The sequence below is a fragment of the Staurois parvus genome, unplaced genomic scaffold (assembly GCF_062004578.1).
Source record: "Staurois parvus isolate SC_StPar_1 unplaced genomic scaffold, SC_StPar_1.0 ptg002548l, whole genome shotgun sequence".
Classification (NCBI taxonomy): Eukaryota; Metazoa; Chordata; class Amphibia; order Anura; family Ranidae; genus Staurois; species Staurois parvus.
In genome coordinates this window covers 341202-364217 of record NW_028320344.1, presented here as the reverse complement: position 1 = coordinate 364217, position 23016 = coordinate 341202, and the positions used below count along the sequence as shown (strand labels likewise).

At 49.7% G+C, this 23016-nt stretch overlaps 1 protein-coding gene across 1 annotated transcript; it reads left to right on the top strand.

Moving 5' to 3' along the window:
• The first annotated feature begins 16438 nt into the window (after positions 1-16438).
• On the top strand, positions 16439-18928 carry LOC149430657 (E3 ubiquitin/ISG15 ligase TRIM25-like). Its single transcript, XM_089666135.1, has one exon. The coding sequence runs from the start codon at positions 16448-16450 to the stop codon at positions 18206-18208; it is 1761 nt and encodes a 586-aa protein (XP_089522261.1). The 5' UTR covers positions 16439-16447; the 3' UTR covers positions 18209-18928.
• Positions 18929-23016: the final 4088 nt, after the last annotated feature.

Below are 23016 nucleotides of genomic sequence, written 5' to 3'. Positions count from 1 at the left end.
AACCACGCATGAGGAGATGACTTCAGGGGGCAAAGAGTTCTGTACACAGCTAAAGGCAAAGCTTCCAGAAATGTATGGTGCTACCTCTACTACGGACATGATGAAGCTCACCCAGGGTCCTAATGAGGAAAGCGCCTGCTTCTGGCGCCGTCTCAAGCAGACGGCACTGGATGCGGATCTGGAAGTTGGACCTGATGCTCCAACTGAAGGGGTAAAGGTGACCGCGACGCACATTCTGTTGCGGGCCAAATTTTTGGAAGGCATCGATACTAAAATTCGGGAAAGGCTGGTTCTGGCCCGACCCGAATATAATGAGATGTCTATCCCCGCTATCCTTTCCACTCTTGCGGCAATAGAGAGGGAAATGGATAGAAGAAAACAAGACAAGGCCAAAGTTCTTATGTCCCAGACCCCACACGAAAAACCAAGGGATCTGGGTCACAGGAAGGATAGGCCCCCACCCAGGTGCTTCCAGTGCCACCAAACGGGGCACATGAGGAGGAGCTGTCCCCAATTACCTAAAGGTCGGTGGCAGTTCATTCCTGATGAGTCCTCCGCCCCTATGACCACCATGGTAAGTAACTCCTATGAATTCTCATAGGAAGTTGACAAATCGGTGTCGGCCCAGATCCATCTTTTTCTAGAGGAATTAAAATATCCCCTCCCTTGCCTCACTGACACCGGTGCAGCAAGAACGGTCCTGCGAAAACAGGACATCCAAGGCAAGGTACCCCTCTCAGGGGAAAGCCCTCCTAACCCCTACTAACCTCACTATCAAACGATGCACTATTCTTAACCCAGCTTCTCTTCTTCCTGTGTCGGAAGATGAGAAGGGGGGGGAGGACAGCAATGACAGTGCTGAATTTTGCAACACGACTAACAATACTAACACCTCTTCTGCTAACATGTCTTCTTTGTCCACTACTAATCTCTTTTCCAAAGGACACGACTGCATTTCTTTGGTGGAACTGGAGTCAGCGGCGACACACCCCATATCACCCCGAGAGTAGCGGTAAGGTTGAACGTCTTCCGATACCCAAAAACCTTGGCCTGAGTGTCTCCCCATTGCCCCCTATTCCATCCGGAATGCCCCTCGGCAACCACATGGGCTGTCACCCTACGAGGTGTTGTTTGGGGGACCTCCCAAAACAGGGTTGTACTTTCCTCAACAGTTGTTGTCTTTGCATTCACAGCTTACAGGTTATGTGCAATCTCTGCAACGGGAGCTGCAGAAGATACACCATCGGGTTCGCGAATCGCTCCCCGATCCAAATACAATAACAGGTGTTCTTTCTATTGAGCCAGGTGATTGGGTCGTCCTAAAGAAACATCAAAGAACCGGACTCGAGCCACGGTTCACCGGACCATACCAAGTCCAGCTGACGACACCTACCTCACTCAAGCTCGAGGGACGAGACAACTGGGTGCACGCAAGCCACTGCAAGAAGCTTCTCAGCTACACCAGAGAATGAGGGGTGTCATTTTCCTTTTTCTTTTTGTTTGTATGTCTTACATGTGTGTGAACGGAGGAAAAGATGGCAGATACCCCAACCTTTTATTTAAAATGCACCTGCGTTTAGCCAGAACCGCCAACAAAACCAACTGTTGGGTATGCTCTAAGCCCCCACCCAGTCATCACATGTCCGCAATGGCCGCTGTTCATGCCCTATATGACATCCGCGTCGGCATGAAAAAGCAAGGGACCCCTGGTCAGCCCCCACGTAGACATTTATCGGTAGAACTTAATGACACATTTTTAGCAGGTAACATCAGTTTCAGCACCAATATTAGCTCTAGCTCCTGTAGGGCCCTCACCAGTCCATTATGGGTAACTGGGCAGCTAGGCAGCCCTCAGGTGTGCTTTAACATCAGCTTTGGCACAGGTAACAAGTTTGTTGGGACTACCACCTGCGAGGGAGGTATAACTGTCAATCTGACTAACCAGACTTCCTTTCTGAGTAACCACACTGACCGACCAGACCACGTGTGTTGGAAGGACGGATGTGATGTGCAGACTGAGGGAGCAATCCCCCAGTCTGTGCAACTGTTGCTCAGTGCCAGAGGCCGAACGAGGAACTCCTCCTGTTCTGCTCTGACAGGTCCATACTATTTTCTGTGTGGTTCGGCAGCCTATAGAACATTCCCCCAGAACGCGAAAGGTTCGTGTGCCCTCATAAAGCTAGTCCCCGCATCCTATGTAGTGATGGACCATGAAGAGTTGATGGTCCACAAGAAGGTAAGGATGGCAGGGAGAGTTCGCAGGGAACTGTTCTCTGAGGGCGACCAGGCATGGGCTTGGTTCCCCTCATGGACAGGATGGGGAATAGAACTTATGAAGCGCCTGAACAATTTTTCTGTCATCGTGGATAGTATGTTTAACGAGACCGTAGAGGCTGTCAGAGAAATTGCCCAAGAACAACGGCAGATGGGAATTTTAGTGCTTCAGGAGAAGATGGCCCTTGATTATCTTTTAGCCGCCAAAGGGGGGTTCTGTGAGTTCATCGGAGAGGATTGTTGTACTTGGATAGAAGACACCGATGACAAGGTCCAGGCCCATATGGACAAAGTTAGTGAACTACAGGGAAAAGCTAGAGCTATAGCTAGTGAGGGTTGGAATCCGTTCAAGGGTTTGGGAGGATTGGGAGATTTCCTGTTCTCCATCGGATCTTGGTTGAAGGAAGTGGGAGTGTATATCCTGATGCTTCTCTTTTTCATCTGCCTTTTATATGCCGCGGTGAGATGTTCCTGTTGCCTCATCGACCGTGTAAGCCAAGCTCGGGCAGACGACCACATCTCCATGCCCGCTCCGGGGATCCCACTCCAACCACTGATCGGGGGAAGACCTCACCAACCAACCACCTTCTCTACAGATTACGTCCTGGCTTCCCTCTAATTTATCTCTCTGAAGACCACATTCTCCAAGACCTTCAAGCAAGCTTCAAGCCTCATCATTGTTTGTGTCTGCGATTTGGAAAACTGTCTGGGTCGAGACCAGCCTTGTGTGGCCCCGTCTGCAGGGGCAATTTGAGAATCTATTGCTGGATCTCCCCAGACCACCGTGGGATCACAAGCTTTATTCATACCACAAGTCTGTTTGTGGTTTTTGCAAGAGCCTTCCTGTAGTGAAGGTTCCAACGCTCTTGAGGATCATCGCTTCAATCAAGCCTGTTTGCGTCGAGTCTGCGTCGGGTCTTGTTGTTTCAGGTACCCCGTGGAGCTTTATTCTCAGGGACAACTACAGGAACTCTTTGAAGTTTGAGACTACACCCATCAAGCTGAAGAAGATCAAGAAGGGACACGAGGAGAATATGATAAAACAGGAGGGAATGTCATGGAAATTTTGTATTGTTGGTCGAACTTTAAATGTGTCATATATTCGTGTTATTCATATGTCTCTCGTGTGGCTTAATTAAAGCTCTGAAGGCTGCAATTGGGCCATGCGCATGTACAATGTATGTATTACAGTACTCGGCTTGGTAATGGATGAGATGGCAGATCTGCGCTTATAGACCGGCGTGTATACCACCACGGCATTCCATGCGAATGCTGCTGTCAGTAGACCGTGGGCCTGTATCCACATATCAGCAGCATGGTACCACGTGGGCTTCATAACGCAAGGCGCAAGCGGTGTGAACTCCACGTGTAGGCTTGTGCATATCTTACAACCCATTACTAATCTGAACTGTATCTGGGATGGATGTGTTTTAATAAAGATCGTATCGGGCCCATCCAGGTACAGACTGATATTTTTAGGGAGATGCTTGTGCAGAGAATTTTACATACCAATAGAAGCTACTAGGACAGGAAATATGACCTCAGATGGCTCATAGGGGGGAAGGGGAGGAAGTCTGCTGACCTCAGAAGACTCATGGGGGAGGACCAGTGATAGATAATAGCAAAGGCTATGCTCCAATTGGAATGTACATCCTCTGTATAGGCAATCCCCATTGTATTGTTCGGTGGGAGGGATTGACTTTATTCATGTGGGGGGCATGTGTGTATTCTTAATAAAACAGAGAGCTGAGCCTAAAGCCGGGCCTTATGTGAGTTGCAACCAGCCTTAGAGTGTCGTGTGATCATTCTAGGGTAACGGAGCTCCAATCACCCACAAATTCAACAGAACCAAAGTATTTGGATGGGCAGGAATCGTGTAGTTTGGCTGCAGTCGTGGTAAGCGAGATTCGCACAGCTTTATGGGGGATTTCTGCGCATCCAACTGCGAGTACTCACGGTAAGGAGAAATTCGTTAAAGCGAATTTCCAAGACAAATGGCAGCGCAGGGCGGGATATTTAAAGGTCCCTGAGCTGTCATTTCGTTGCCTTCTGGTCTTACCTGCTTCCTGCGTTCCTGTACCTAGTAAGTTATTGACCCGGATTGTTTATTGACCTGCTGATTTCTCCTGCCCAGACCCTGGCTTGCCTGACCTCTCTCCCTGGATGCCCCTCATTAGATCTGACCTCCTGTTGCTGACCTGGCGTGTGACCCGACGATTCTCTGCCTGCTCCCTTGTACCGTACCGTCCTCTACATTACCGACTCGGCCTGTCTGACTACGCACTTGCCCAGCCATCCATCCATCCATCCCATCGGGGTCACCCGACCTCCTCACATCTGGCTCTCCCTGGTTGGAGCCCCTGGCGAACACCCCTACCACTGACAGGTGTGCTCAGTAGAGGCGACCTGGTCTCGGGGTACTACAAGTCCATCCCCACCATCAGGGGCCCTGGTGAACAAGTACCCTGGGCTTAGACTCCACGCTCTGGGCACGCCTGACCAGTGGAGTGCTAGTGGTGCCGCTCGGCGGTCCCTCACAGTACCAGAAGGCCATGACTGAGCCTCGAGGAGGACTCTCCCCGTTGGACGAGGTTTGCAGGCACCTGGCTACCCTGACGCAAGCAGTAAACACATTAAAGGACAGATGTCTGCAGATCGAGAATCGGTTTCAGGCCTGCACCATATCTGTTCCTGTTTCACAGGCCCCGGCTCCTGCACCACCGGTCGCAGCAGCCCACGAGCCGGCTCCTGGGCCTCCCACATCACTCCCTATGGCGGAACCCCGAGTACCCTTACCCGAGCGCTTCCATGGGGATCGCACACGCTTTCGGTCATTCCGTGACTCCTGTCTGCTCTATTTTGAACTGCAGCCACGGACCTTTTTGACAGAGTCAGTGAAAGTGGGGTTTGTTGTCTCCCTGTTGCAGGGTGAACCCCAAGACTGGGCCCACCGACTAAGGGGAAACAATGACCCTCACCTGGTTACGGTCGACAGCTTCTTTAACGCCATGGCCATCTTATATGATGACCCACAACGGGCGGCCTCGGCCGAGGCCACATTATACGCACTCCGACAAGGTCGGCGGGCGGCTGAGGAATACGCCTCTGACTTTAGGCGCTGGATGGGTGACACTCGTTGGAACGAGTTCGCACTTTTGCACCAGTTTCGTATGGGCCTATCTGAGGCTCTGAAAGATGAGCTCACCCGGGTGGAGGTGCCCGAGACATTAGAGGACTTGATTGCACTCACCATTAAGATTGACCGTAGGCTACGGGAGCGCAGATTGGAGAGGTCTGGTCAGGGTCTCGGAAATACCTGGGGGTCATTTCAGGGATCCGGTCAACATACTAGGCCAAACATCCAGAACCTGCCGCTTGAAGATGCTCCCGAACCCATGCAGCTAGGCCTGGCACGGCCTAAACTATCGCCTGAGGAACGCCAGCGCAGACGCTCCCAGAATCTGTGCCTGTACTGCGGCGAAGCTGGTCACATGGTACGTTCCTGCCCGCAGAAACTGAGTAAGTTCACCTCATCTTCTTTGTCTATTGGCGATATGACCCCGTCCCAGTACTTAGTTGTTCCCCTCTCCTTTCAGCTTTCAGAAAGGACTGTGGAGGTGACGGCCATAGTTGATTCGGGGGCATGCAGCTGTTTTGTGGATATCAATTTTGCTCACCAGCAGGGTATCCCCCTCCGCCCAAAGGAGAAGGGGTTTCACATCTTTTTGGCTGATGGTTCCCGGATAAAGTCAGGAGTAGTTAACCAGGAGACCCCTTCCATTGTGACTTCCATTGCCGGTCAGCACCGGGAACTCCTCCGCCTGGATGCTATTGCATCACCCCTTTTCCCAGTCATTCTGGGGCTCCCTTGGTTGCGGGCCCATAACCCCCAAATTGACTGGGAAACTGGGGTTGTCTCGTTCCCTTCCCCATATTGTCGGGAACTGTATCGAACTTCGGGCCCGGAGGTCCCCCAGGTCCTCCTGTGCTCTGAAGGGGATGACAGTCTAAAACAAGTGATTCCCGCAGCCTATCATACGTTTCTTGATGTGTTCAGTAAACGGGGAGCAGATGCTCTACCCGCCCACCGCCCATATGACTGTCCTATTGATCTGTTGCCCGGTTCTGAAATTCCGTTCGGGCGAATTTTTCCCCTTTCTGAGCTAGAATTAGGGGCCCTGAAGGACTATATTGAGGACAGCCTCCGAAAGGGATTCATCCGTCCCTCCACTTCCCCAGCAGGTGCGGGGATCTTCTTTGTAGAAAAGAAGGACAAGACTTTGAGGCCATGTATAGACTACCGGGAACTGAATAGGGTCACCATTAAAAATCGTTACCCGTTACCATTGGTACCTGAATTATTCCAGAGCTTAAAAGCTGCAGTAGTATTTACCAAGCTGGACTTAAGGGGAGCCTACAATTTGGTTCGCATAAGGGAGGGGGATGAGTGGAAGACGGCCTTCCGCACCCGTTTCGGCCATTTTGAATACCTGGTCATGCCTTTCGGGTTGTGCAATGCGCCAGCCACCTTCCAGCACTTTGTAAACGACATCTTTAGGGACTTCCTGGACATCTTTGTCATCGTCTACTTAGACGACATTTTGTTTTTCTCATCCTCCCTGGGGGAGCACAGGGTACATGTAACGAAGGTGTTGGGGCGGTTGCGGCAGCACGGGTTGTACGCTAAAGCAGAGAAATGCTGCTTTGAACAGGCTAGCGTTACATTTATGGGTCTGATTATCTCCACCACGGGGGTCGCAATGGACCCTCAGAAGGTCTCAGCGATCCTAGATTGGCCTGAACCCACGGACAGGAAAAGCGTCCAACGTTTTATTGGGTTCGCAAACTTCTACCGGAAGTTCATCAAGAACTTCTCGTGTCTGGTCTCCCCCATCACTCAGTTAACTAAGCTTGGGACGCGATTCAGATAGACGCCAGAGGCACAGGAAGCTTTTGAAGCACTAAAAAGGTTATTTACCTCGGCACCCATTCTGGGTCATCCCGACGCCTCCCTGCCCTACATCTTAGAAGTAGATGCATCAGAAAACGCGGTTGGCTCCATCCTTTCCCAGCGAAAGGGCGCCAAGGAATTACTTCACCCAGTAGCATTCTTCTCACGGAAACTTACCCCTGCGGAGAGGAACTACGACATTGGGGATCGCGAGCTACTGGCTATCAAAACCGCTTTAGAAGAATGGAGGTACCTGCTGGAAGGTGCCTCCCATCCCATCCTGATATTCACGGACCACAAGAACCTGGAATATCTGAGGACGGCCAAACGTCTGCGCCCACGACAAGCAAGATGGGCATTGCTTTTCTCGAGGTTCCACATCACATACAGGCCCGGCTCGAAAAACACGAAGCCTGACGCGTTGTCGCGCATGTACGAGGACACCAAGGAGATCCCAGTACCCGACACTATTCTTCCTGCAGGAAATTTCTTGGCCCTCCAGACGAACCTTCACTCCGAGATCCTGAGGGCGTCCACAGCGATGTCTACCTCCCATGGGGCCCCCCTCCAGAACAAGGAGGGACTCCTATGGAGGGAGGACCGGATTGTGGTGCCAGAGGATGCCCGAAACTTAGTCTTGGGACATTGCCATGACCATCCAATGGCAGGACATTTTAGGCCAGTCAAGACCCTGGAACTTCTCCGACGTTCCTTCTGGTGGCCGGACATGGCCAAGGATTGTAAGAACTACGTGGGCTCCTGTGCCATCTGCCAGCGGAACAAGCCTTCAAGAAATAAGGCGTGGGGCCTGCTACGTCCATTGCCCATCCCCGAACGGCCCTGGCAGAAAATCTCTATGGACTTCATAGTCGAGCTTCCACCTTCACTGGACCACACAGCAATTCTCGTGGTCGTGGACCGCTTATCCAAGATGGCCCATTTCATTCCTTTACGGAAGACTCCATCAGCAGCCGAGACGGCGCAAGTCTTTATTCGAGAGATCGTTAGACTGCATGGGGTTCCCGAAGACATTGTCTCGGACCGAGGGGTGCAGTTTACCTCGCGGTTTTGGAGGGCGTTGTGCAAAGCCCTGGATATCAAGCTATCCCTTTCCTCGGCATTTCACCCTCAGACTAATGGTCAGACCGAAAGGACCAATCAGACCCTAGAGCAATACCTGCGATGCTACACATCATTCTCTCAGGACGACTGGGTGCCACTTCTCCCTTTGGCGGAATTCGCGTACAACAACGCTTGCCATTCAGCAACTGGGCAGTCCCCGTTCTTCTCCAACTATGGGTTTCATCCTGTCTTCCTTCCGGACTTAGTCCCGGAATGCCCGATTCCAGCGACACAGGATGCACTGACCTTCTTCACCTCCAACAATAAAAAACTACAGGAAGCCATCCGTCAAGCCCAAGAAGACTACAAGAGGGCTTTTAATAGGAAGCGAAGAGGGGACCTGGTGTTGCAGCCCGGAGAGAAGGTTTGGCTGGCTACGTCAAACTTGAAGATGCTCTGCCCGTCAAAAAAGTTGGGACCTAAATTCATAGGCCCCTTTTGCATCAAACGGATGGTCAATGAAGTGGCCTATGAACTTATTCTCCCTGAGACACTCAAGATCCACCCTGTCTTCCACGTGTCCCTGTTTAAACCAGTAGTCCCTGATGCCTTCCCGGAACGGGAATCCAGGCCCCCGGAGGCCGTAACGGTTGAAGAGGAATTTGAGGTGGAGGCAATCTTGAAGTGCCGACGAAGGAGGGGCCAGACCCAATTTCTCATCAAGTGGAAGGGCTACGGCCCTGAGGACAATTCGTGGGAACCAGCCCATAATGTCCATGCACCTAGACTTGTCCGGAGGTTTCTTTGTGATCACCCGTGGTGGAGAGATCGGGTGGGCATCCGGAGGTTGCCCATAGGGGGGGGGCAATGTCAGGGATCTCCTCGATCCCCGCCGCGATGGTCCCGGCGCAGGCGCACTGCTCCGCCCTGTACACGGGCACTAGGTCCGGGCCGGCCGCGGCGTTCGAGTTCGCGCATGCGCAGTAGAAGCCGCGGCCGCCCGCTGGGCACCAATGGCAGCGCAGGGCGGGATATTTAAAGGTCCCTGAGCTGTCATTTCGTTGCCTTCTGGTCTTACCTGCTTCCTGTGATTCTGTACCTGTGCCTAGTAAGTTTATTGACCCGGATTGTTTATTGACCTGCTGATTTCTCCTGCCCAGACCCCTGCTTGACTGACCTCTCTCCCTGGATGCCCCTCATTAGATCTGACCTCCTGTTGCTGACCTGGCGTGTGACCCGACGATTCTCTGCCTGCTCCCTTGTACCGTACCGTCCTCTACATTACCGACTCGGCCTGTCTGACTACGCACTTGCTCAACCATCCATCCATCCCATCGGGGTCACCCGACCTCCTCACATCTGGCTCTCCCTGGTTGGAGCCCCTGGCGAACACCCCTACCACTGACAGGTGTGCTCAGTAGAGGCGACCTGGTCTCGGGGTACTACAAGTCCATCCCCACCATCAGGGGCCCTGGTGAACAAGTACCCTGGGGCTTAGACTCCGCGCTCTGGGCACACCTGACCAGTGGAGTGCTAGTGGTGCCGCTCGGCGGCCCCTCACACACGGTAAGGGGGAAAACCAGACATAAGGAGAAATGGGAAATTTGCCATCGGGTTAAGGGGGTCCACTGGCCATCATGCTAAGGTGGGCCACTGGTTATCATGTTAAGGAGGGGCCACTGTACATCAGGGTAATGGGGGGGCACTGGCCATCAGGGTAAGGGGGGACACTGGCCATCAGGGTAAAGGGGACACTGGCCATCAGGGTAAGGGAGGGTCACTGTCCATCAGGGTAAAGGGAGGGGACACAGGCCTCCAGGGTAAGGGGGGACATTTACCATCAAGGTAATGGGGGACATTAGCCTTCAGGGTAAGGGTTGGATAATGTAAATTAGGGTAAATGGTGGGGAACACTGGCCAGCAGGGAAAGGGGAGGGGCACTGGCCATCAGGGTTAAGGGGGAAACATGCCATCAGGATAAGGGGAGGGACATTGGCCATCAGGGTTAGAGGGGACACATGCCATCAGGATAAGTGGGATACTGGTGGTTTGGCTGCCCAATGGGGTGCGGCCTGGACGTCTCATGGCCAAGCGGTATGATTTCCAAGGAGTTGTGACTCTGCACTTTCCCTCCTCATCAGGAATCTGTCCCTTACCTCTTGTACTGTCCCTACCAGGGGGGTACCTGTCCCTACTCTACCAACTCACAAAATACACACCAAACCTGGGAGCCAGGGCCTTAACCCCCCTGGTGGTATTCCTGAGTGTAGCTCGGGGTAAAATGTCAGTACCAAAAGCGGTGACCCCCCGAGCTACACTCGGGCTTACCCTGCGGCGCTGCTCAGGGATTCCCTGCAGCACTTACCTTGTCCTTCGCTCCCACGATGTGTCCCCTGCAGCGTCCCCGGCCATCTCCTCCGGCCAATGCCGGCATCCGGCTTCTGTGTTCCTGTCCCTGTGACGTCGGGACGTATGGGTGCCGCCGGTGGCGGGAAATTTGAAAATTTAAAAAAAATTCATTTTTTTCAAAAAAAATTTTACATAGTAAAACATTGCTGTTTCAACCCATTTCACATACATTGTGTCCCGAGTGCTTTGTCCGGCGCTCTGCCTGCATTGTTACCGCCCATTTTGCCAGGAAACTGAGAAACGTCCATGGCGTCCAAAAAGCGTCCCTTTAGGTCAGACGCGGTTTTAGAGCGGCTAGAGAACAGCGATAGTAAATCAGAACCACTTGCAGAATTGAGTGATAATGATTGGTGGGGGAAATTCCTCATCAGACACTGAAAACGATTCTGCGACTGAGCTCAGCGATGTGAGAACTTGGCGCTCTATTTCACATTTCAGTGTTTTTGGTGATTATATTATTGAATTAAATTTATTATTATTATATTATTATTTTTTATGATTATTTATTAAATTATAATTTATGATTTTGTGTTTCAAATTTTATCCTCCCCGGGATGTTTACTAGACTCTTGTCCGGACAGATTTCAGGGAGTTATTCCTAAAAATTTCAGCCTACAATAAAAAAACTACATATTTCCATGCAAAAAAATGTACCGCTTTCAGCACCAGAAATACTGACATATTCAGACCGCTAGGGAGGTTAAATAGGTTCTGCCAGACCCAAGATGGCTGCTAGGGTCACATGGGGAGGGATCATCCAATAAGATAGGTTCCCCTGTAACCCTTTTTCTCTTGGCTTCTTCTCCAACAACAGTGCCACTGTGGAAGAGCGCCACCTGCAGTGGAGGAAGTAGACTGCACCTGCCTACAAGCTACTACCAGAGAGTGTCTTCTGTGACCGTTGTCACTGAATTTGGGAATCCTAACGCTCCCCCGACACTCCAACCAAGTGTAACCAGCATGGAACTTCACAAAGACCCTCATTGCCTGGTTATTGCATTGAGAGACTGGGGAGCTGTTGTGTGCCTGGCTGTCATCACCCAATAGGGAATGGAACCTGGGACCAAACAGAGGGACCAGCTTGGGGTCTGCACTACACTTCTACAAATCCAACACCCCTTCCTTTACTCATAAGTGTTCCCACATATATTTCTGTCCAATCTGTCAGAGAGCGGCGCCAGTGAGGGAAAAGAAATTGTCAGAAATTGGCAGTCATGTTCCCCCAGCCGCAGCACACTGCCAAGTTGGGTCCAGTGATGAGGAGGATGGGGATGATGAGGTCACTGACTGTACTTGGGTGAGAGAACAGAGGAGGACAGTGAGGAGGAGGCAGAACTCCAACGAGGCAGGATGTCCTCCAGGGACAGGCGTAAGGACAGCCAACCGATGGCATCACATGACAGAGCTCCTCAGGGGCGGGGCACTGCTGACTCCATGCAGACTTCCACAAGTTCTCTGGTGTGGGCTTATTCCAACACATGTGCAGCAGATCGCAGCATTGCTATTTGCAGTCTCTGTCTGAAGCAGATCAAGCGTGGCCAAAACACCAGCCGCTTGGGCACCACATGCTGGACCACACATATGACGAGCCGCCATGCAACCCATTGGTAACATCACCTGAAAGACCCACATCCGAAAACAGTGCAGATTTCTTCTTGGTCCTCATCTGGGATCTCTACCTCCTCTGTAATACATCCGGTCTTCTCAACAGCCTCCCCTGAGAGGAGTGATGGTACAGCAATGGGGGCCACAGGTCCTGCACCCCATCTGATAGCAGTACACCACCTGATCATTTCAGCAGGAACATTTCACTACCCCATTTGCTGAACCGTGAAAAAAAATTCTGTCCCACCCATCCACATGTCCCGCCCATCCACATGTCCTACCCATCCACATGCCCCGCCCATCCACATGTCCTATCCATCCACATGTTCCACCCATCCACATGTCCCATTCATCCACATGCCTCACCCATCCACATGTCCCAGCCATCCACATGTCCCGCCCATCCACATGTCCCACCCATCCACATGTCCCACTCATCCACATGTCTCACCCATCCACATGTCTCACCCATCCACATGTCTCAGCCATCCACATGCCCCACCCATCCACATGTCCCAGCCATCCACATGTCCCAGCCATCCACATGTCCCTCCCATCCACATGTCCCACCCATTAACCTGTCCCTCCCATCCACATGTCCCACCCATCCACATGTCCCACCCATCCACATGTCCCGCCTGTCCACATGTCCCGCCCATCCACAGGTCCCACCCATCCACATGTCCCGCCCGTCCCCATGTCCCATCCGTCCACATGTCCCGCCCATCCACAGGTCCCGCCGATCCACAGGTCCCGCCCATCCACATGTCCCGCCCATCCACAGGTTCCACCCATCCACATGTCCCACCCATCCACAGATCCCACCCATCCAAAGGTCCCGCCTATCCAAAGGTCCCGCCCATCCACATGTCCCACCCATCCACATGTCCCGCCCATCCACATGTCCCGCCCATCCACATGCTCAGCATCTAAATGCTAGCCTGGCCAAATTGCTGCATTACAACTTCTGCCTTTCCATCTGGTGGACTCCGCCCCCTTCCGTGAATTTGCAGAATGTTCTGTACCACAGTGGCAGGTCCAGAAAAGACAATTCTTATCACGTAAGTCCATTCCAGCTCTGTACCATCATGTGGAAGGTAATGTTTTGGCCTCGTTGGACAGGGCGGTCAGCAGCAAGGTCCACATTACTGATGACACGTGGTCCAGCAGGCGTGGTCAGGGACATTACATATCCTTCACGGCACACTGGGTGACTCTGCTAGCAGCTGGGAAGGATGCAGGACAGGGTTCAGTGCTGGAGCTTGTTCCACCACCATGCCTCCAAAAATCTAGTGGTGACTCTGCCACATCTGTCTGCCCCACCCCCTCCTCTTCCTCTGCCTCTATGGCCTCTTCTGCTGAATTGTCCTCTGAACCAGCAGTGCTCCGTAAGCATTCAAGGGGCTACACAAGCAGTCAGGCTAAGAGATGCCACGTGGTGCTTCAGATGGTCTGTCTAGGGGACAGGAGCCACACCGGGCCAGAGATTCTGTCAGCTCTGCAGGGGCAGGCTCAGAGATGGTTGACACCACGGCAGATTGAGCCATGATTGGTTGTATGTGACTATGGCACCACCCTTCTCTCCGCCCTCCGACAGGGACACTTGGCACACGTTCCATGCATGGCACACGTCCTGAATTTGGTGGTGCAGTGTTTCTTGTACAGATACCCAGGCTTTCAAGATCTTCTGAGGCAGGCCAGAAAAGTCTGTGGCCATTTCCGGTGGTGATACATGCCCAGTGTTTGGCTGGCTGACATTCAACGGGAATTCAACCTGCCCACCAACCACCTCATTTGTGACATGTCCACCAGGTGGAACTCAACATTGGCAATGCTGCAGCGGCTGCACACACAGCAGAGGGCCAACAATGAGTACCTGTGTGAATATGGCACAAGGACAGGCTCAGGGGAGCTTGGCTTCTTTTCACCTCACCAGTGGCTGCTGAAAAGGATGCATGCACTGTCCTGTCACCATTTGAGGGGCCACAGGGATGGTGAGCCGTGACAATGCATGTATCAGTGACATTATCCCTCTAGTCTTCCTGCTGGAGCACACACTGCATGGAATCATGGACAGGGCACTTGAGGAAGAACAGCGGGAGGAAGAGGAGGATTTCCTGTCCTCTCAAGGCCCCCTTTATGCAGAAACCATTCCTGAGGGGCCACAAAACACACAGCAGGAGGAGGAAGAGAAGGAGGAGGATTGCAGCACCATGGAAGTAGAGGATCACATACAGCAGTCTTCAAGGGGTGATGTTCAGTCCCCAGAACCCCAACCAGGAGTAGTACATGGCTGGGAGGAGGTAGTTCCTGATAATGTCATCCTCAGTGACCCAGAGGACTCAGAATCTCCTGCCTCCTCAAACTTACTCTGCATGGGCTCCCTGATTCTGCAAAGCCTGCGTAAGGGCCCGAGGATTCGTGGTATCAAGGAGAGGGATCAATACTGGTTGGCAACCCTTCTTGATCCACGTTACAAGGGTGAAGTTGCAGAGCTCCTCCAGCCTTCACAGAGGGAGCAGAGGATGAAACATCTTGAGGACGCCATGAAAAAACATTTGTGTAGCACATTTCCAGAGAATGGGAGGTTACCATTTCCTGGACAACGTGTTTCTGAGGCTTCATTCTGTCAAGGAAGAGCGGTGGAGAAGGTGGCCGGCTGACCGATGCCTTCAAACAGTTCTTTAGTCCTCAGTGCCCAGGGATGTTAGGTTTAAGCACCCATCGGCAGGGTCTGCATCATATGGTGCAGGATTATCTAGGGGCAAGAGCAGACTTGGAGACCTTTCCAACTGAACATCCACTGGGCTACTGGGTCTTGAGGATGGATCACTGGCCAGAACTTGGTCAATATGCCATCCAGCTACTGACCTGTCCTGCACCCAGCGTGCTTTCCGAACGGACATTCAGTGCTGCTGGAGGTTTTGTGACGGATAAAAGAGTGTGTCTGTCCACAGACTCCGCTGACCAGCTGACATTTATCAACATGAATCAGTCCTGGATCAACAGCAACTATCTTGTCCCTGATGCTGATGTAACGGATTCCATTTGTTAGGGATCTGGGAACCCTTGAAGACTGCCTATGCTGCCTATCCTATTCCTCAGTCCTGATTATGGTCGCTTCCAACTATTTGTTTGGTTTAGGGCCCCACCAACACTCAAGGACCAATTTTATTTATTTTGTACCCCTTACTCATTCACAAGGGGGCAGCATCAGGGTGCCCCCCCTCATTTGAAAGGGTACCCTGATATTAATGAGCCCACTGTCCGCAGACCCCCACAACCAGGGTTTTGGGGAAGAGGCCCTTGTCTCCATGCTGAGGGCATGTGTTCTGGTAAGGCCCAGGGAGGGGAGGGCCGCTCATTCATCCCCCCCTTTCCTGACCTGATAGGCCTGCGCTCGGATCAAGGGTCTGGTAGGAAGTTAGGAGGGACCTGACACCTTTTCCCCTTATTTTTGGGGGTGTTGTTCCCCTTAGAATTCCTACCAGGCCTAAAAGGCCTGGTATGGCTTTTAGGGGGAATCCCACACAGTTAAAAAAAAAAATTCACTTTGGGGTCCCCCCTAACCTTCCCACTGGACCTAAAGGGTCTGTTATGGATTAGGGGGGACCCCACACATCTTTTTTTTAGTATAAATGTCAGTTGTGCTGCAGCAGGTCCTATACATTGTACAGATGTGCACCTTTGCAGGGAGTTTATGGGGACCCCCAGGCATGAAATGAAAAATGACGGCCCCTTTAAAAACGGTACTTTTTTCCCCACTGATTCCTGTCCCTCAGGGCCGTCCCCGAGTCCCCATACCACTTCTGGGGCCAATAACTGGCATAAAAGCCTTCAGAATGGACACTTTTCCATTTACAAGTTCCAGTCCCATAGACTTGTATTGAGTTCGAAGTTTTCGGTTGAACTTTCGTCAAGTTGGAATGTTGGACCGCGAACCGAACAGGGGAGTGTTGGACCCGTCACTACTTATTACATGTCTGTGTCCTTCTGTAGAAGAATTCTTCTAGCTACGTGTCTCAGTCCCAGCCTCTCCCTGTGTAGGAATGTACACCTCGCCCCGTGTAGGAGTGTACAGAATGGGTCACATTGGATACGGAGTGTCAGAGACTTTCCCCGTCATTCTGTCTTCTGCTCTCAGCGATGGCGTCTGCTGATCTGAGGAAGGAGCTGGAATGTTCCATCTGTCTGAACATTTATACAGATCCTGTAACCCTGAGATGTGGACACAACTTCTGCCGGGACTGTATTGGCCGTGTGTTGGATACACAGGAGGGGTCTGGAGGTTATTCCTGTCCTGATTGCAGAGAAGAGTTCCCGGAACGTCCTGCACTGAGGAGGAACACAACACTACGTAACATAGTGGAGAACTTCCAGTCTACCCATCCAGAGCAGGAGGAGTCTGGGGTCTTCTGTACTCACTGTATTCACACTCCTGTACCGGCTGTGAAATCCTGTCTGCTGTGTGAAGCTTCTCTGTGTGACAACCACCTGAGAGTCCACAGCAAGTCACCAGAACACGTCCTATGTGACCCCACCACTTCCCTGAAGGACAGGAAATGCTCCATCCATAAGGAGCTACTGAAGTATTACTGCACCAAGGACTCCACCTGTATCTGTGTGTCCTGCAGGCTGGATGGAGAACATCGGGGACACCAGGTGGAGACTCTAGAGGAGGCCTCTGAGATGAAGAAGGAGAAACTGAGGAATGTTCTGCAGAAACTGATGACAGAGAGAGAGGAGATGGAGAAAAGAGTCCAGAGTCTGCAGGAACGCAGGAGGAAAGTACAAGGAAAAGCAGATGATGAAACCAAGAGAGTCACTGCCCTGTTCAGAGAGCTCAGGAGACGTCTGGAAGACCTGGAGAAGAGAGTCCTGAGGGACATCTCCGGGTGGGCAGAGCGGGTCTCCCATCCCATGTTGGATTATATTCGGGATCTGGAAATAAAGAAGGAGGAGCTGTCCAGGAAGATGAGGGACATTGAGGAGCTGTGTAACATGACGGATCCACTGACTGTCCTACAGGAATCAGACACAGGTGACTTGTGTGATACTGAGGATGGAGATGATGAGGACAGAGAGAGACATGAGAACCTCCTCCATGATGGAGGGGATGGGGATGTGGGGGGGATCTCACACACATTACACACGGGTTTATCTGATATCATGTCTGGGGTCAATGTACAGAAATGTACAGGCACACATGTCTCTCCACATTCTACTACAAAGGGCAAAGGTCCCATCAATGCTCCACCATCCAGGCTAGACCCCCAACCCTCCCCCACTGGAGGACCAAATATTGGGGCTGTACAGCAAACATGGGGAGTGTCGGGGGTTACAGACATATTACTGGATGTGAGGACATCTGGTAATCGTCTTCGTATATCAGATGACAAGAAAACTGCATCCTCATCATCACATCAGAATCGGCCAGAAACACCAGAGAGGTTCCAGGATCCTCAGGTGATGAGCAGTCAGAGCTTCTCCTCCGGGAGACATTACTGGGAAGTGGATGTCGGGGGGGCAGAGAACTGGAGAGTCGGGATGTGTTACCCCAATATAGACAGGAGAGGAGCTCAGTCAGGGATTGGATATAATAAGAAGTCCTGGGGGTTGGAGAGGCAGAGGGTGGAGAGGTGGTGGTTGGAGGAGTTGGAGGGGTTATTGTGGAGTGATCAGTACTCAGTAGTTCATGACAGTAATAGGACCCGATTACCCGGCGGTGTCTCCAGTACCAGAGTCAGGATAGATCTGGATTATGAGGCCGAGCGGATCTCCTTCTATGATCTGTGTGACCCGATCCGACACCTCCACACCTTCACCACCACCTTCACTCAGCCCCTCCATGCCGGGGTATATGTAGTGGGAGGTTGTATAAAGATATGTGGGAGGAGCCAGAAGTGAGAGATCCACCCAGAGACATCACAAGGGGGATGATCTGATTGGTGATTGGTGCAATACTCAGCCAATAGGAGGAAGGGCAGGAAACAGGAGTGATTTGTGGAGAAAGCTGCAGGTTCCGGGGCCGTCATCTTCATCCTAAACCTCACTTCACTCCCTAGTGTGTCACTGACCAGGAACAAGCATGCAGGAGGTCCGAGTGTTCCGCCTTCACTGGCTGCATGCTTGTTACTGTTTTTGTTGACAGTGACAGTAAAATGACATTTGAAAAATGAGTATTTTGGCAGTTTAAAAATGACAGTTGTTTTTGACAGTGACAATAAAATGACAGTTGAAAATGAGAAGGTTTTTTAGCAGTTGAAAAATTAGGGTTTTTTTGACAGTTTAAAAACGACATTTATTTTTCTGTTAACAGTGACATAAAAAAAAGTTAATTTTTGACAATGGAAAAAATGACAGTTAAAAAATGCGGTTATTTTTTCAATTGAAAAATTAGTTATTTTTAACAGTTGAAAAAAATAAATTTTCATAAATTATTTTGACAGTGTAAAAAAAAATAGTTAATTTTTGATAGTGGCAACAAATGACATTTGAAAAATGAGGGTTTTTATGACAATTAAGAGATGACAGGGTTTATTGGCAGTTTAAAAATGACATTCATTTTTATTAAGTTGAAAAATGACAGTTGATTTATGACAGTGGTAAAAAAAAAGATTTTTTAAAAATGAGGGGGTTTTAACAGTTTAAAAATACCATTTTTTTGTCAGTTGAAAAATGACAGTTATTTTTTAAAGTGGTAACAAATGACAATTATTTTTGACAGTTGAAAAACGTATTTTTTTTTTGTCATTTAAAAAATGACAGTCATTTTTCAGCGGTCAAAAAACACAAAATTTTTCAATTGTCATTTTTTCCACTGTAAAAAATTAACTGTCATTTTTCAACGGTCAAAAATAACTGTCATTTTTCAGCTGCCATTTTATTGCCACTGACAAAAAAGTCTGTCATTTCTTTCCACTGTAAAGATAAAACGGTCATTTTTCAACTGTCAAAAAAAATTTAAGACAAAAAATAGCTGTCATTTATAACTGTCAAATATAACTGTCATTGCATTAAATCAACCGTTCACCACAAAGGAAATACTAGATGTCATGAAGGCCTCCCACATAATACATCGCCTGGACCAGACGGATACTCCTCTGAATATTATAAGCTGTTCTCTAACTTACTATCTCCCCACCTAGAGAGGGTTTATAATGCAGCCATGTCCTCTGCCTCCTTCCCACCTGAAATGTTGGCTGCCACCATAGTGACGCTTCCTAAACCAGGGAAAGAGCTGGTTTCTCCTCAAAATTTCAGACCCATTTCTTTGCTCAATGTGGACTTCAAAATATATGCCAAATTAATGGTCAATAGACTAGTTCTCCTTCTGCCTGCCCTTATTAAGCCAGACGTGGTGGGTGTCACCCCGGGACGCCCAGCCCCTGATGCAGCCAGGCACGTGTTAAACCGTATGCACTGGGTGAGATATCGGGTGAACCCTCTCTATTCCTTACACTAGACCAGTGTTTCTCAACTCCAGTCCTCATGGACCCCCAACAGGTCATGTTTTCAGGATTTCCCTCAGATGAAACAGCTGTGGTAATTACTAAGGCAGTGAAACTGACAAATCACCTGTGCAAAATAATGGAAATCCTGAAAACATGACCTGTTGGGGGTCCATGAGGACTGGAGTTGAGAAACACTGCACTAGACGCGGAGAAAGCCTTCGGCCGGGTCCATTGGGGGTATTTGTCACAAGTGTTACATGAATTTGGCCTTACTGGAGCAATACATGATGCTATTTCCTCGTATATACCCAACCTTCCGCTTTTGTTTTTACAGAGGGCCTTTTCTCAAAGAGCTTTCCCATTACGAATGGAACGAGGCCAGGGTTGCCCACTGTCCCCCTTCATTTTTGCGTTGCTTATGAAAGCGTTAGCAGAAAAACTTCGCTCACTCCATCATATTTCAGGAATTCAAGTTCTGTATAAAATGCACACTATAACGAATTGCAGACGATGTCATTTTGACATTAACGAACCCGGCGATTTCCTTGGCCAAAGCCTATAAAATACTACGATCTTTTCAATGAGGTGTCTTTCTACAAACTTAATGAAACTACATCGAGTATTTTAGGCATTAACATGGATTCTGAACTACAAGCCTGGCTACAATCACAATTCTCTTTCCCTTGGAACAAAGGTTCGTTACAATACTTGGGTGTCTCTCTGACATCTCCTAGTAAAAATCTCTTCATAAAGAATTTCAGCCACCTTGCTGAAATAGTGGGCCGAGACCTGGAGACACCGAAGAGGCATTACCTATCATGGTCGGGCAGATTGGCGGCTGTCACGATGCTTATACGTCCAAAAATGTTGTATTATTTCAGAACATCGCCCATCTGTATTCCCATAAAATGTTATCAAACCTACAAACTAAGATTTCCAACTTTATTTGGTTAAACAAACAATCTAGATGTTCATTTGCCGTTCTGATGAAACCTAAAAAAGTGGGCGGTATGGGCATGCCACCCTTAAAAGACTCTCACAAGGCGTCTATTCTAGACCAGATACAAGCCTGGATATCTCCTCTAAAGCTGCAACTTTGGTGTCAAGTTGAACAGGCGTATATCCCATTCGGGGACTTACATTCCCTACTGTTGATGCCCAAAAAGTGTCAAATTGCATTGGCCCAAGCACATCCCACTATAATGGCGGCTTGTGTCTCATGGAACAGCCTACTAGGGGAGGGACATAATGCTCCTAACTTCATAAAGGTGCCCATCCCGCTACATTCTCTTGAGCTCCTCCTTAACGAGGTTTCTTTTGCACACTGGGAGGCTAAGGGGATCCACAAAATTTCAGACCTTTTCTGCCTAGAGAAAGTCATTCCATTTGAGGAACTAATCACAAAATTTCACATTTCCCAACATGACTTTCTGTTATATGCCAAGGTGGTAGTGTGTCTGAAATACCATAAAATAACAGATCCAATTATCCCAACACAGGCATGGTCATTCTGGAACCCCTCCCCACCGCAGACGGGAGGTATATACCTCTTCTATTACACACTCTAAATTGGTTTTTACTAAATCTACCCCTCTGGTCAAATGGGAAAGGGAACTAAACCTATCTATCACAGAAGCTCAGTGGCTTAAAGCCGTTAGATGCCATTACTCTTTCTCCAGATGCTCGACCCACTGGGAATTGGTACAGAAAATCCATCTTGGATGGTATCTGACTCCTTACATCATAGCTACATATTCTAAGGGGGGCTCCAATCTCTGCTGGAGAGGGTGCAAGCACGTTGGGACATTGATCCACATGTTTTGGACCTGCCCTATTATTGTAGGGTATTGGTCCCAAGTAATTACACTAGTGAAACAAATAACTGGCGTCCTTAACCCCTTCCCGACCGGCCGTTCTATATAAACGGCCAGACGGTGGCAGTACAGGGTCCGGAGGCCATTTATAAACAGCCTCCCCGCACCCTGCTTGTGTGCACTCCCTGGGAGCGGGCAGCACCGCGATCCGGTGCCCGCTGTGTCCTCCAGACACAGTGAAACACTGATTGTTGTACGGGACCTCTGTACGAGGTCCCGATCATGTGATCACTGATTGGCCAATCAGTGATCACATGCAAAGTAGTAAGCAAGATGTCACTTGTGACATCAGTGCTTACTACGTGTGAAATCTGTGAATGATCACAGAGGTCACATGGTACGGGGCTATTCACAACAGCCTTGTACCATGTGACAAGCTGTGACCAATCACAGCTCACTCAGTATTTCTCAATGACTGCAAGAATGCAGACAGAGAGAAAGAGAAATGATTGCTCTTACATCTTACTGTATATGGGTGTAAAAGCAATCAGTGTTAAAAAAAAAAAAAAAATCTTCATCATCCCCCACAAGTAGTACAGTGTCACCATGGTGACCCCACACTGCTAGGGTGACAGTATGTATAAAATAAAAATAAAAAAATAATAATATAAAAATGTAAAAAAAAAGTTTAAAAATTATAATTTTTGGTTATGAAGTAATTTGGATTTTTTTTTACTAAAAAGATTATGGAATAAATTTTGGCCGAGATTTATGATGAAATATTATTTATTTGCAAAATTTTATAAAAAAGCCCCACTTTTTTCCAAAATTTTTTGACTTTTTCATTTAATAGCAAAAAAAATAAAAATCCCAGCGGTGAATAAATACCATCAAAATAAAGCTTCATCTGTCTCAAAAAAATGGTAAAAAATGTATTTGGGTACAGTGTTGCATGACCGCGCAATTGTCATTCAAAGTGTGATAGCGCTGAAAGCTGAAAATTGCCCTAGACAGGAAGGGGGTAGAAGTGCCCGGACTGGAAGGGGGGTAAAAGTGTCCGGACTGGAAGGAGGGGAAAGTGTCTGGACTGGAAGGAGGTAAAAGTGCCCAGTCTGGAAGGGGGTAAAAGTGTCCGGATTGGAAGGAGGTAAAAGTGCCCAGTCTGGAAGGGGGTAAAAGTGTCCGGTCTGGAAGGGGGGTAAAAGTGTCCGGTCTGGAAGGGGGGTAAAAGTGTCCGGATTGGAAGGAGGTAAAAGTGCCCATTCTGGAAGGGGGTAAAAGTGTCCGGATTGGAAGGGGGTAAAAGTGCCCAGTCTGAAAGTGGGTAAAAGTGTCCGGATTGGAAGGAGGTAAAAGTGCCCAGTCTGGAAGGGGGTAAAAGTGTCCGGTCTGGAAGGGGGTAAAAGTGTCCGGTCTGGAAGGGGGTAAAAGTGTCCGGTCTGGAAGG

Excerpts from the sequence above, each read along its gene's own strand:
- LOC149430657 (XM_089666135.1), top strand. The coding sequence starts at position 16,448 with ATGGCGTCTGCTGATCTGAGGAAGGAGCTGGAATGTTCCATCTGTCTG.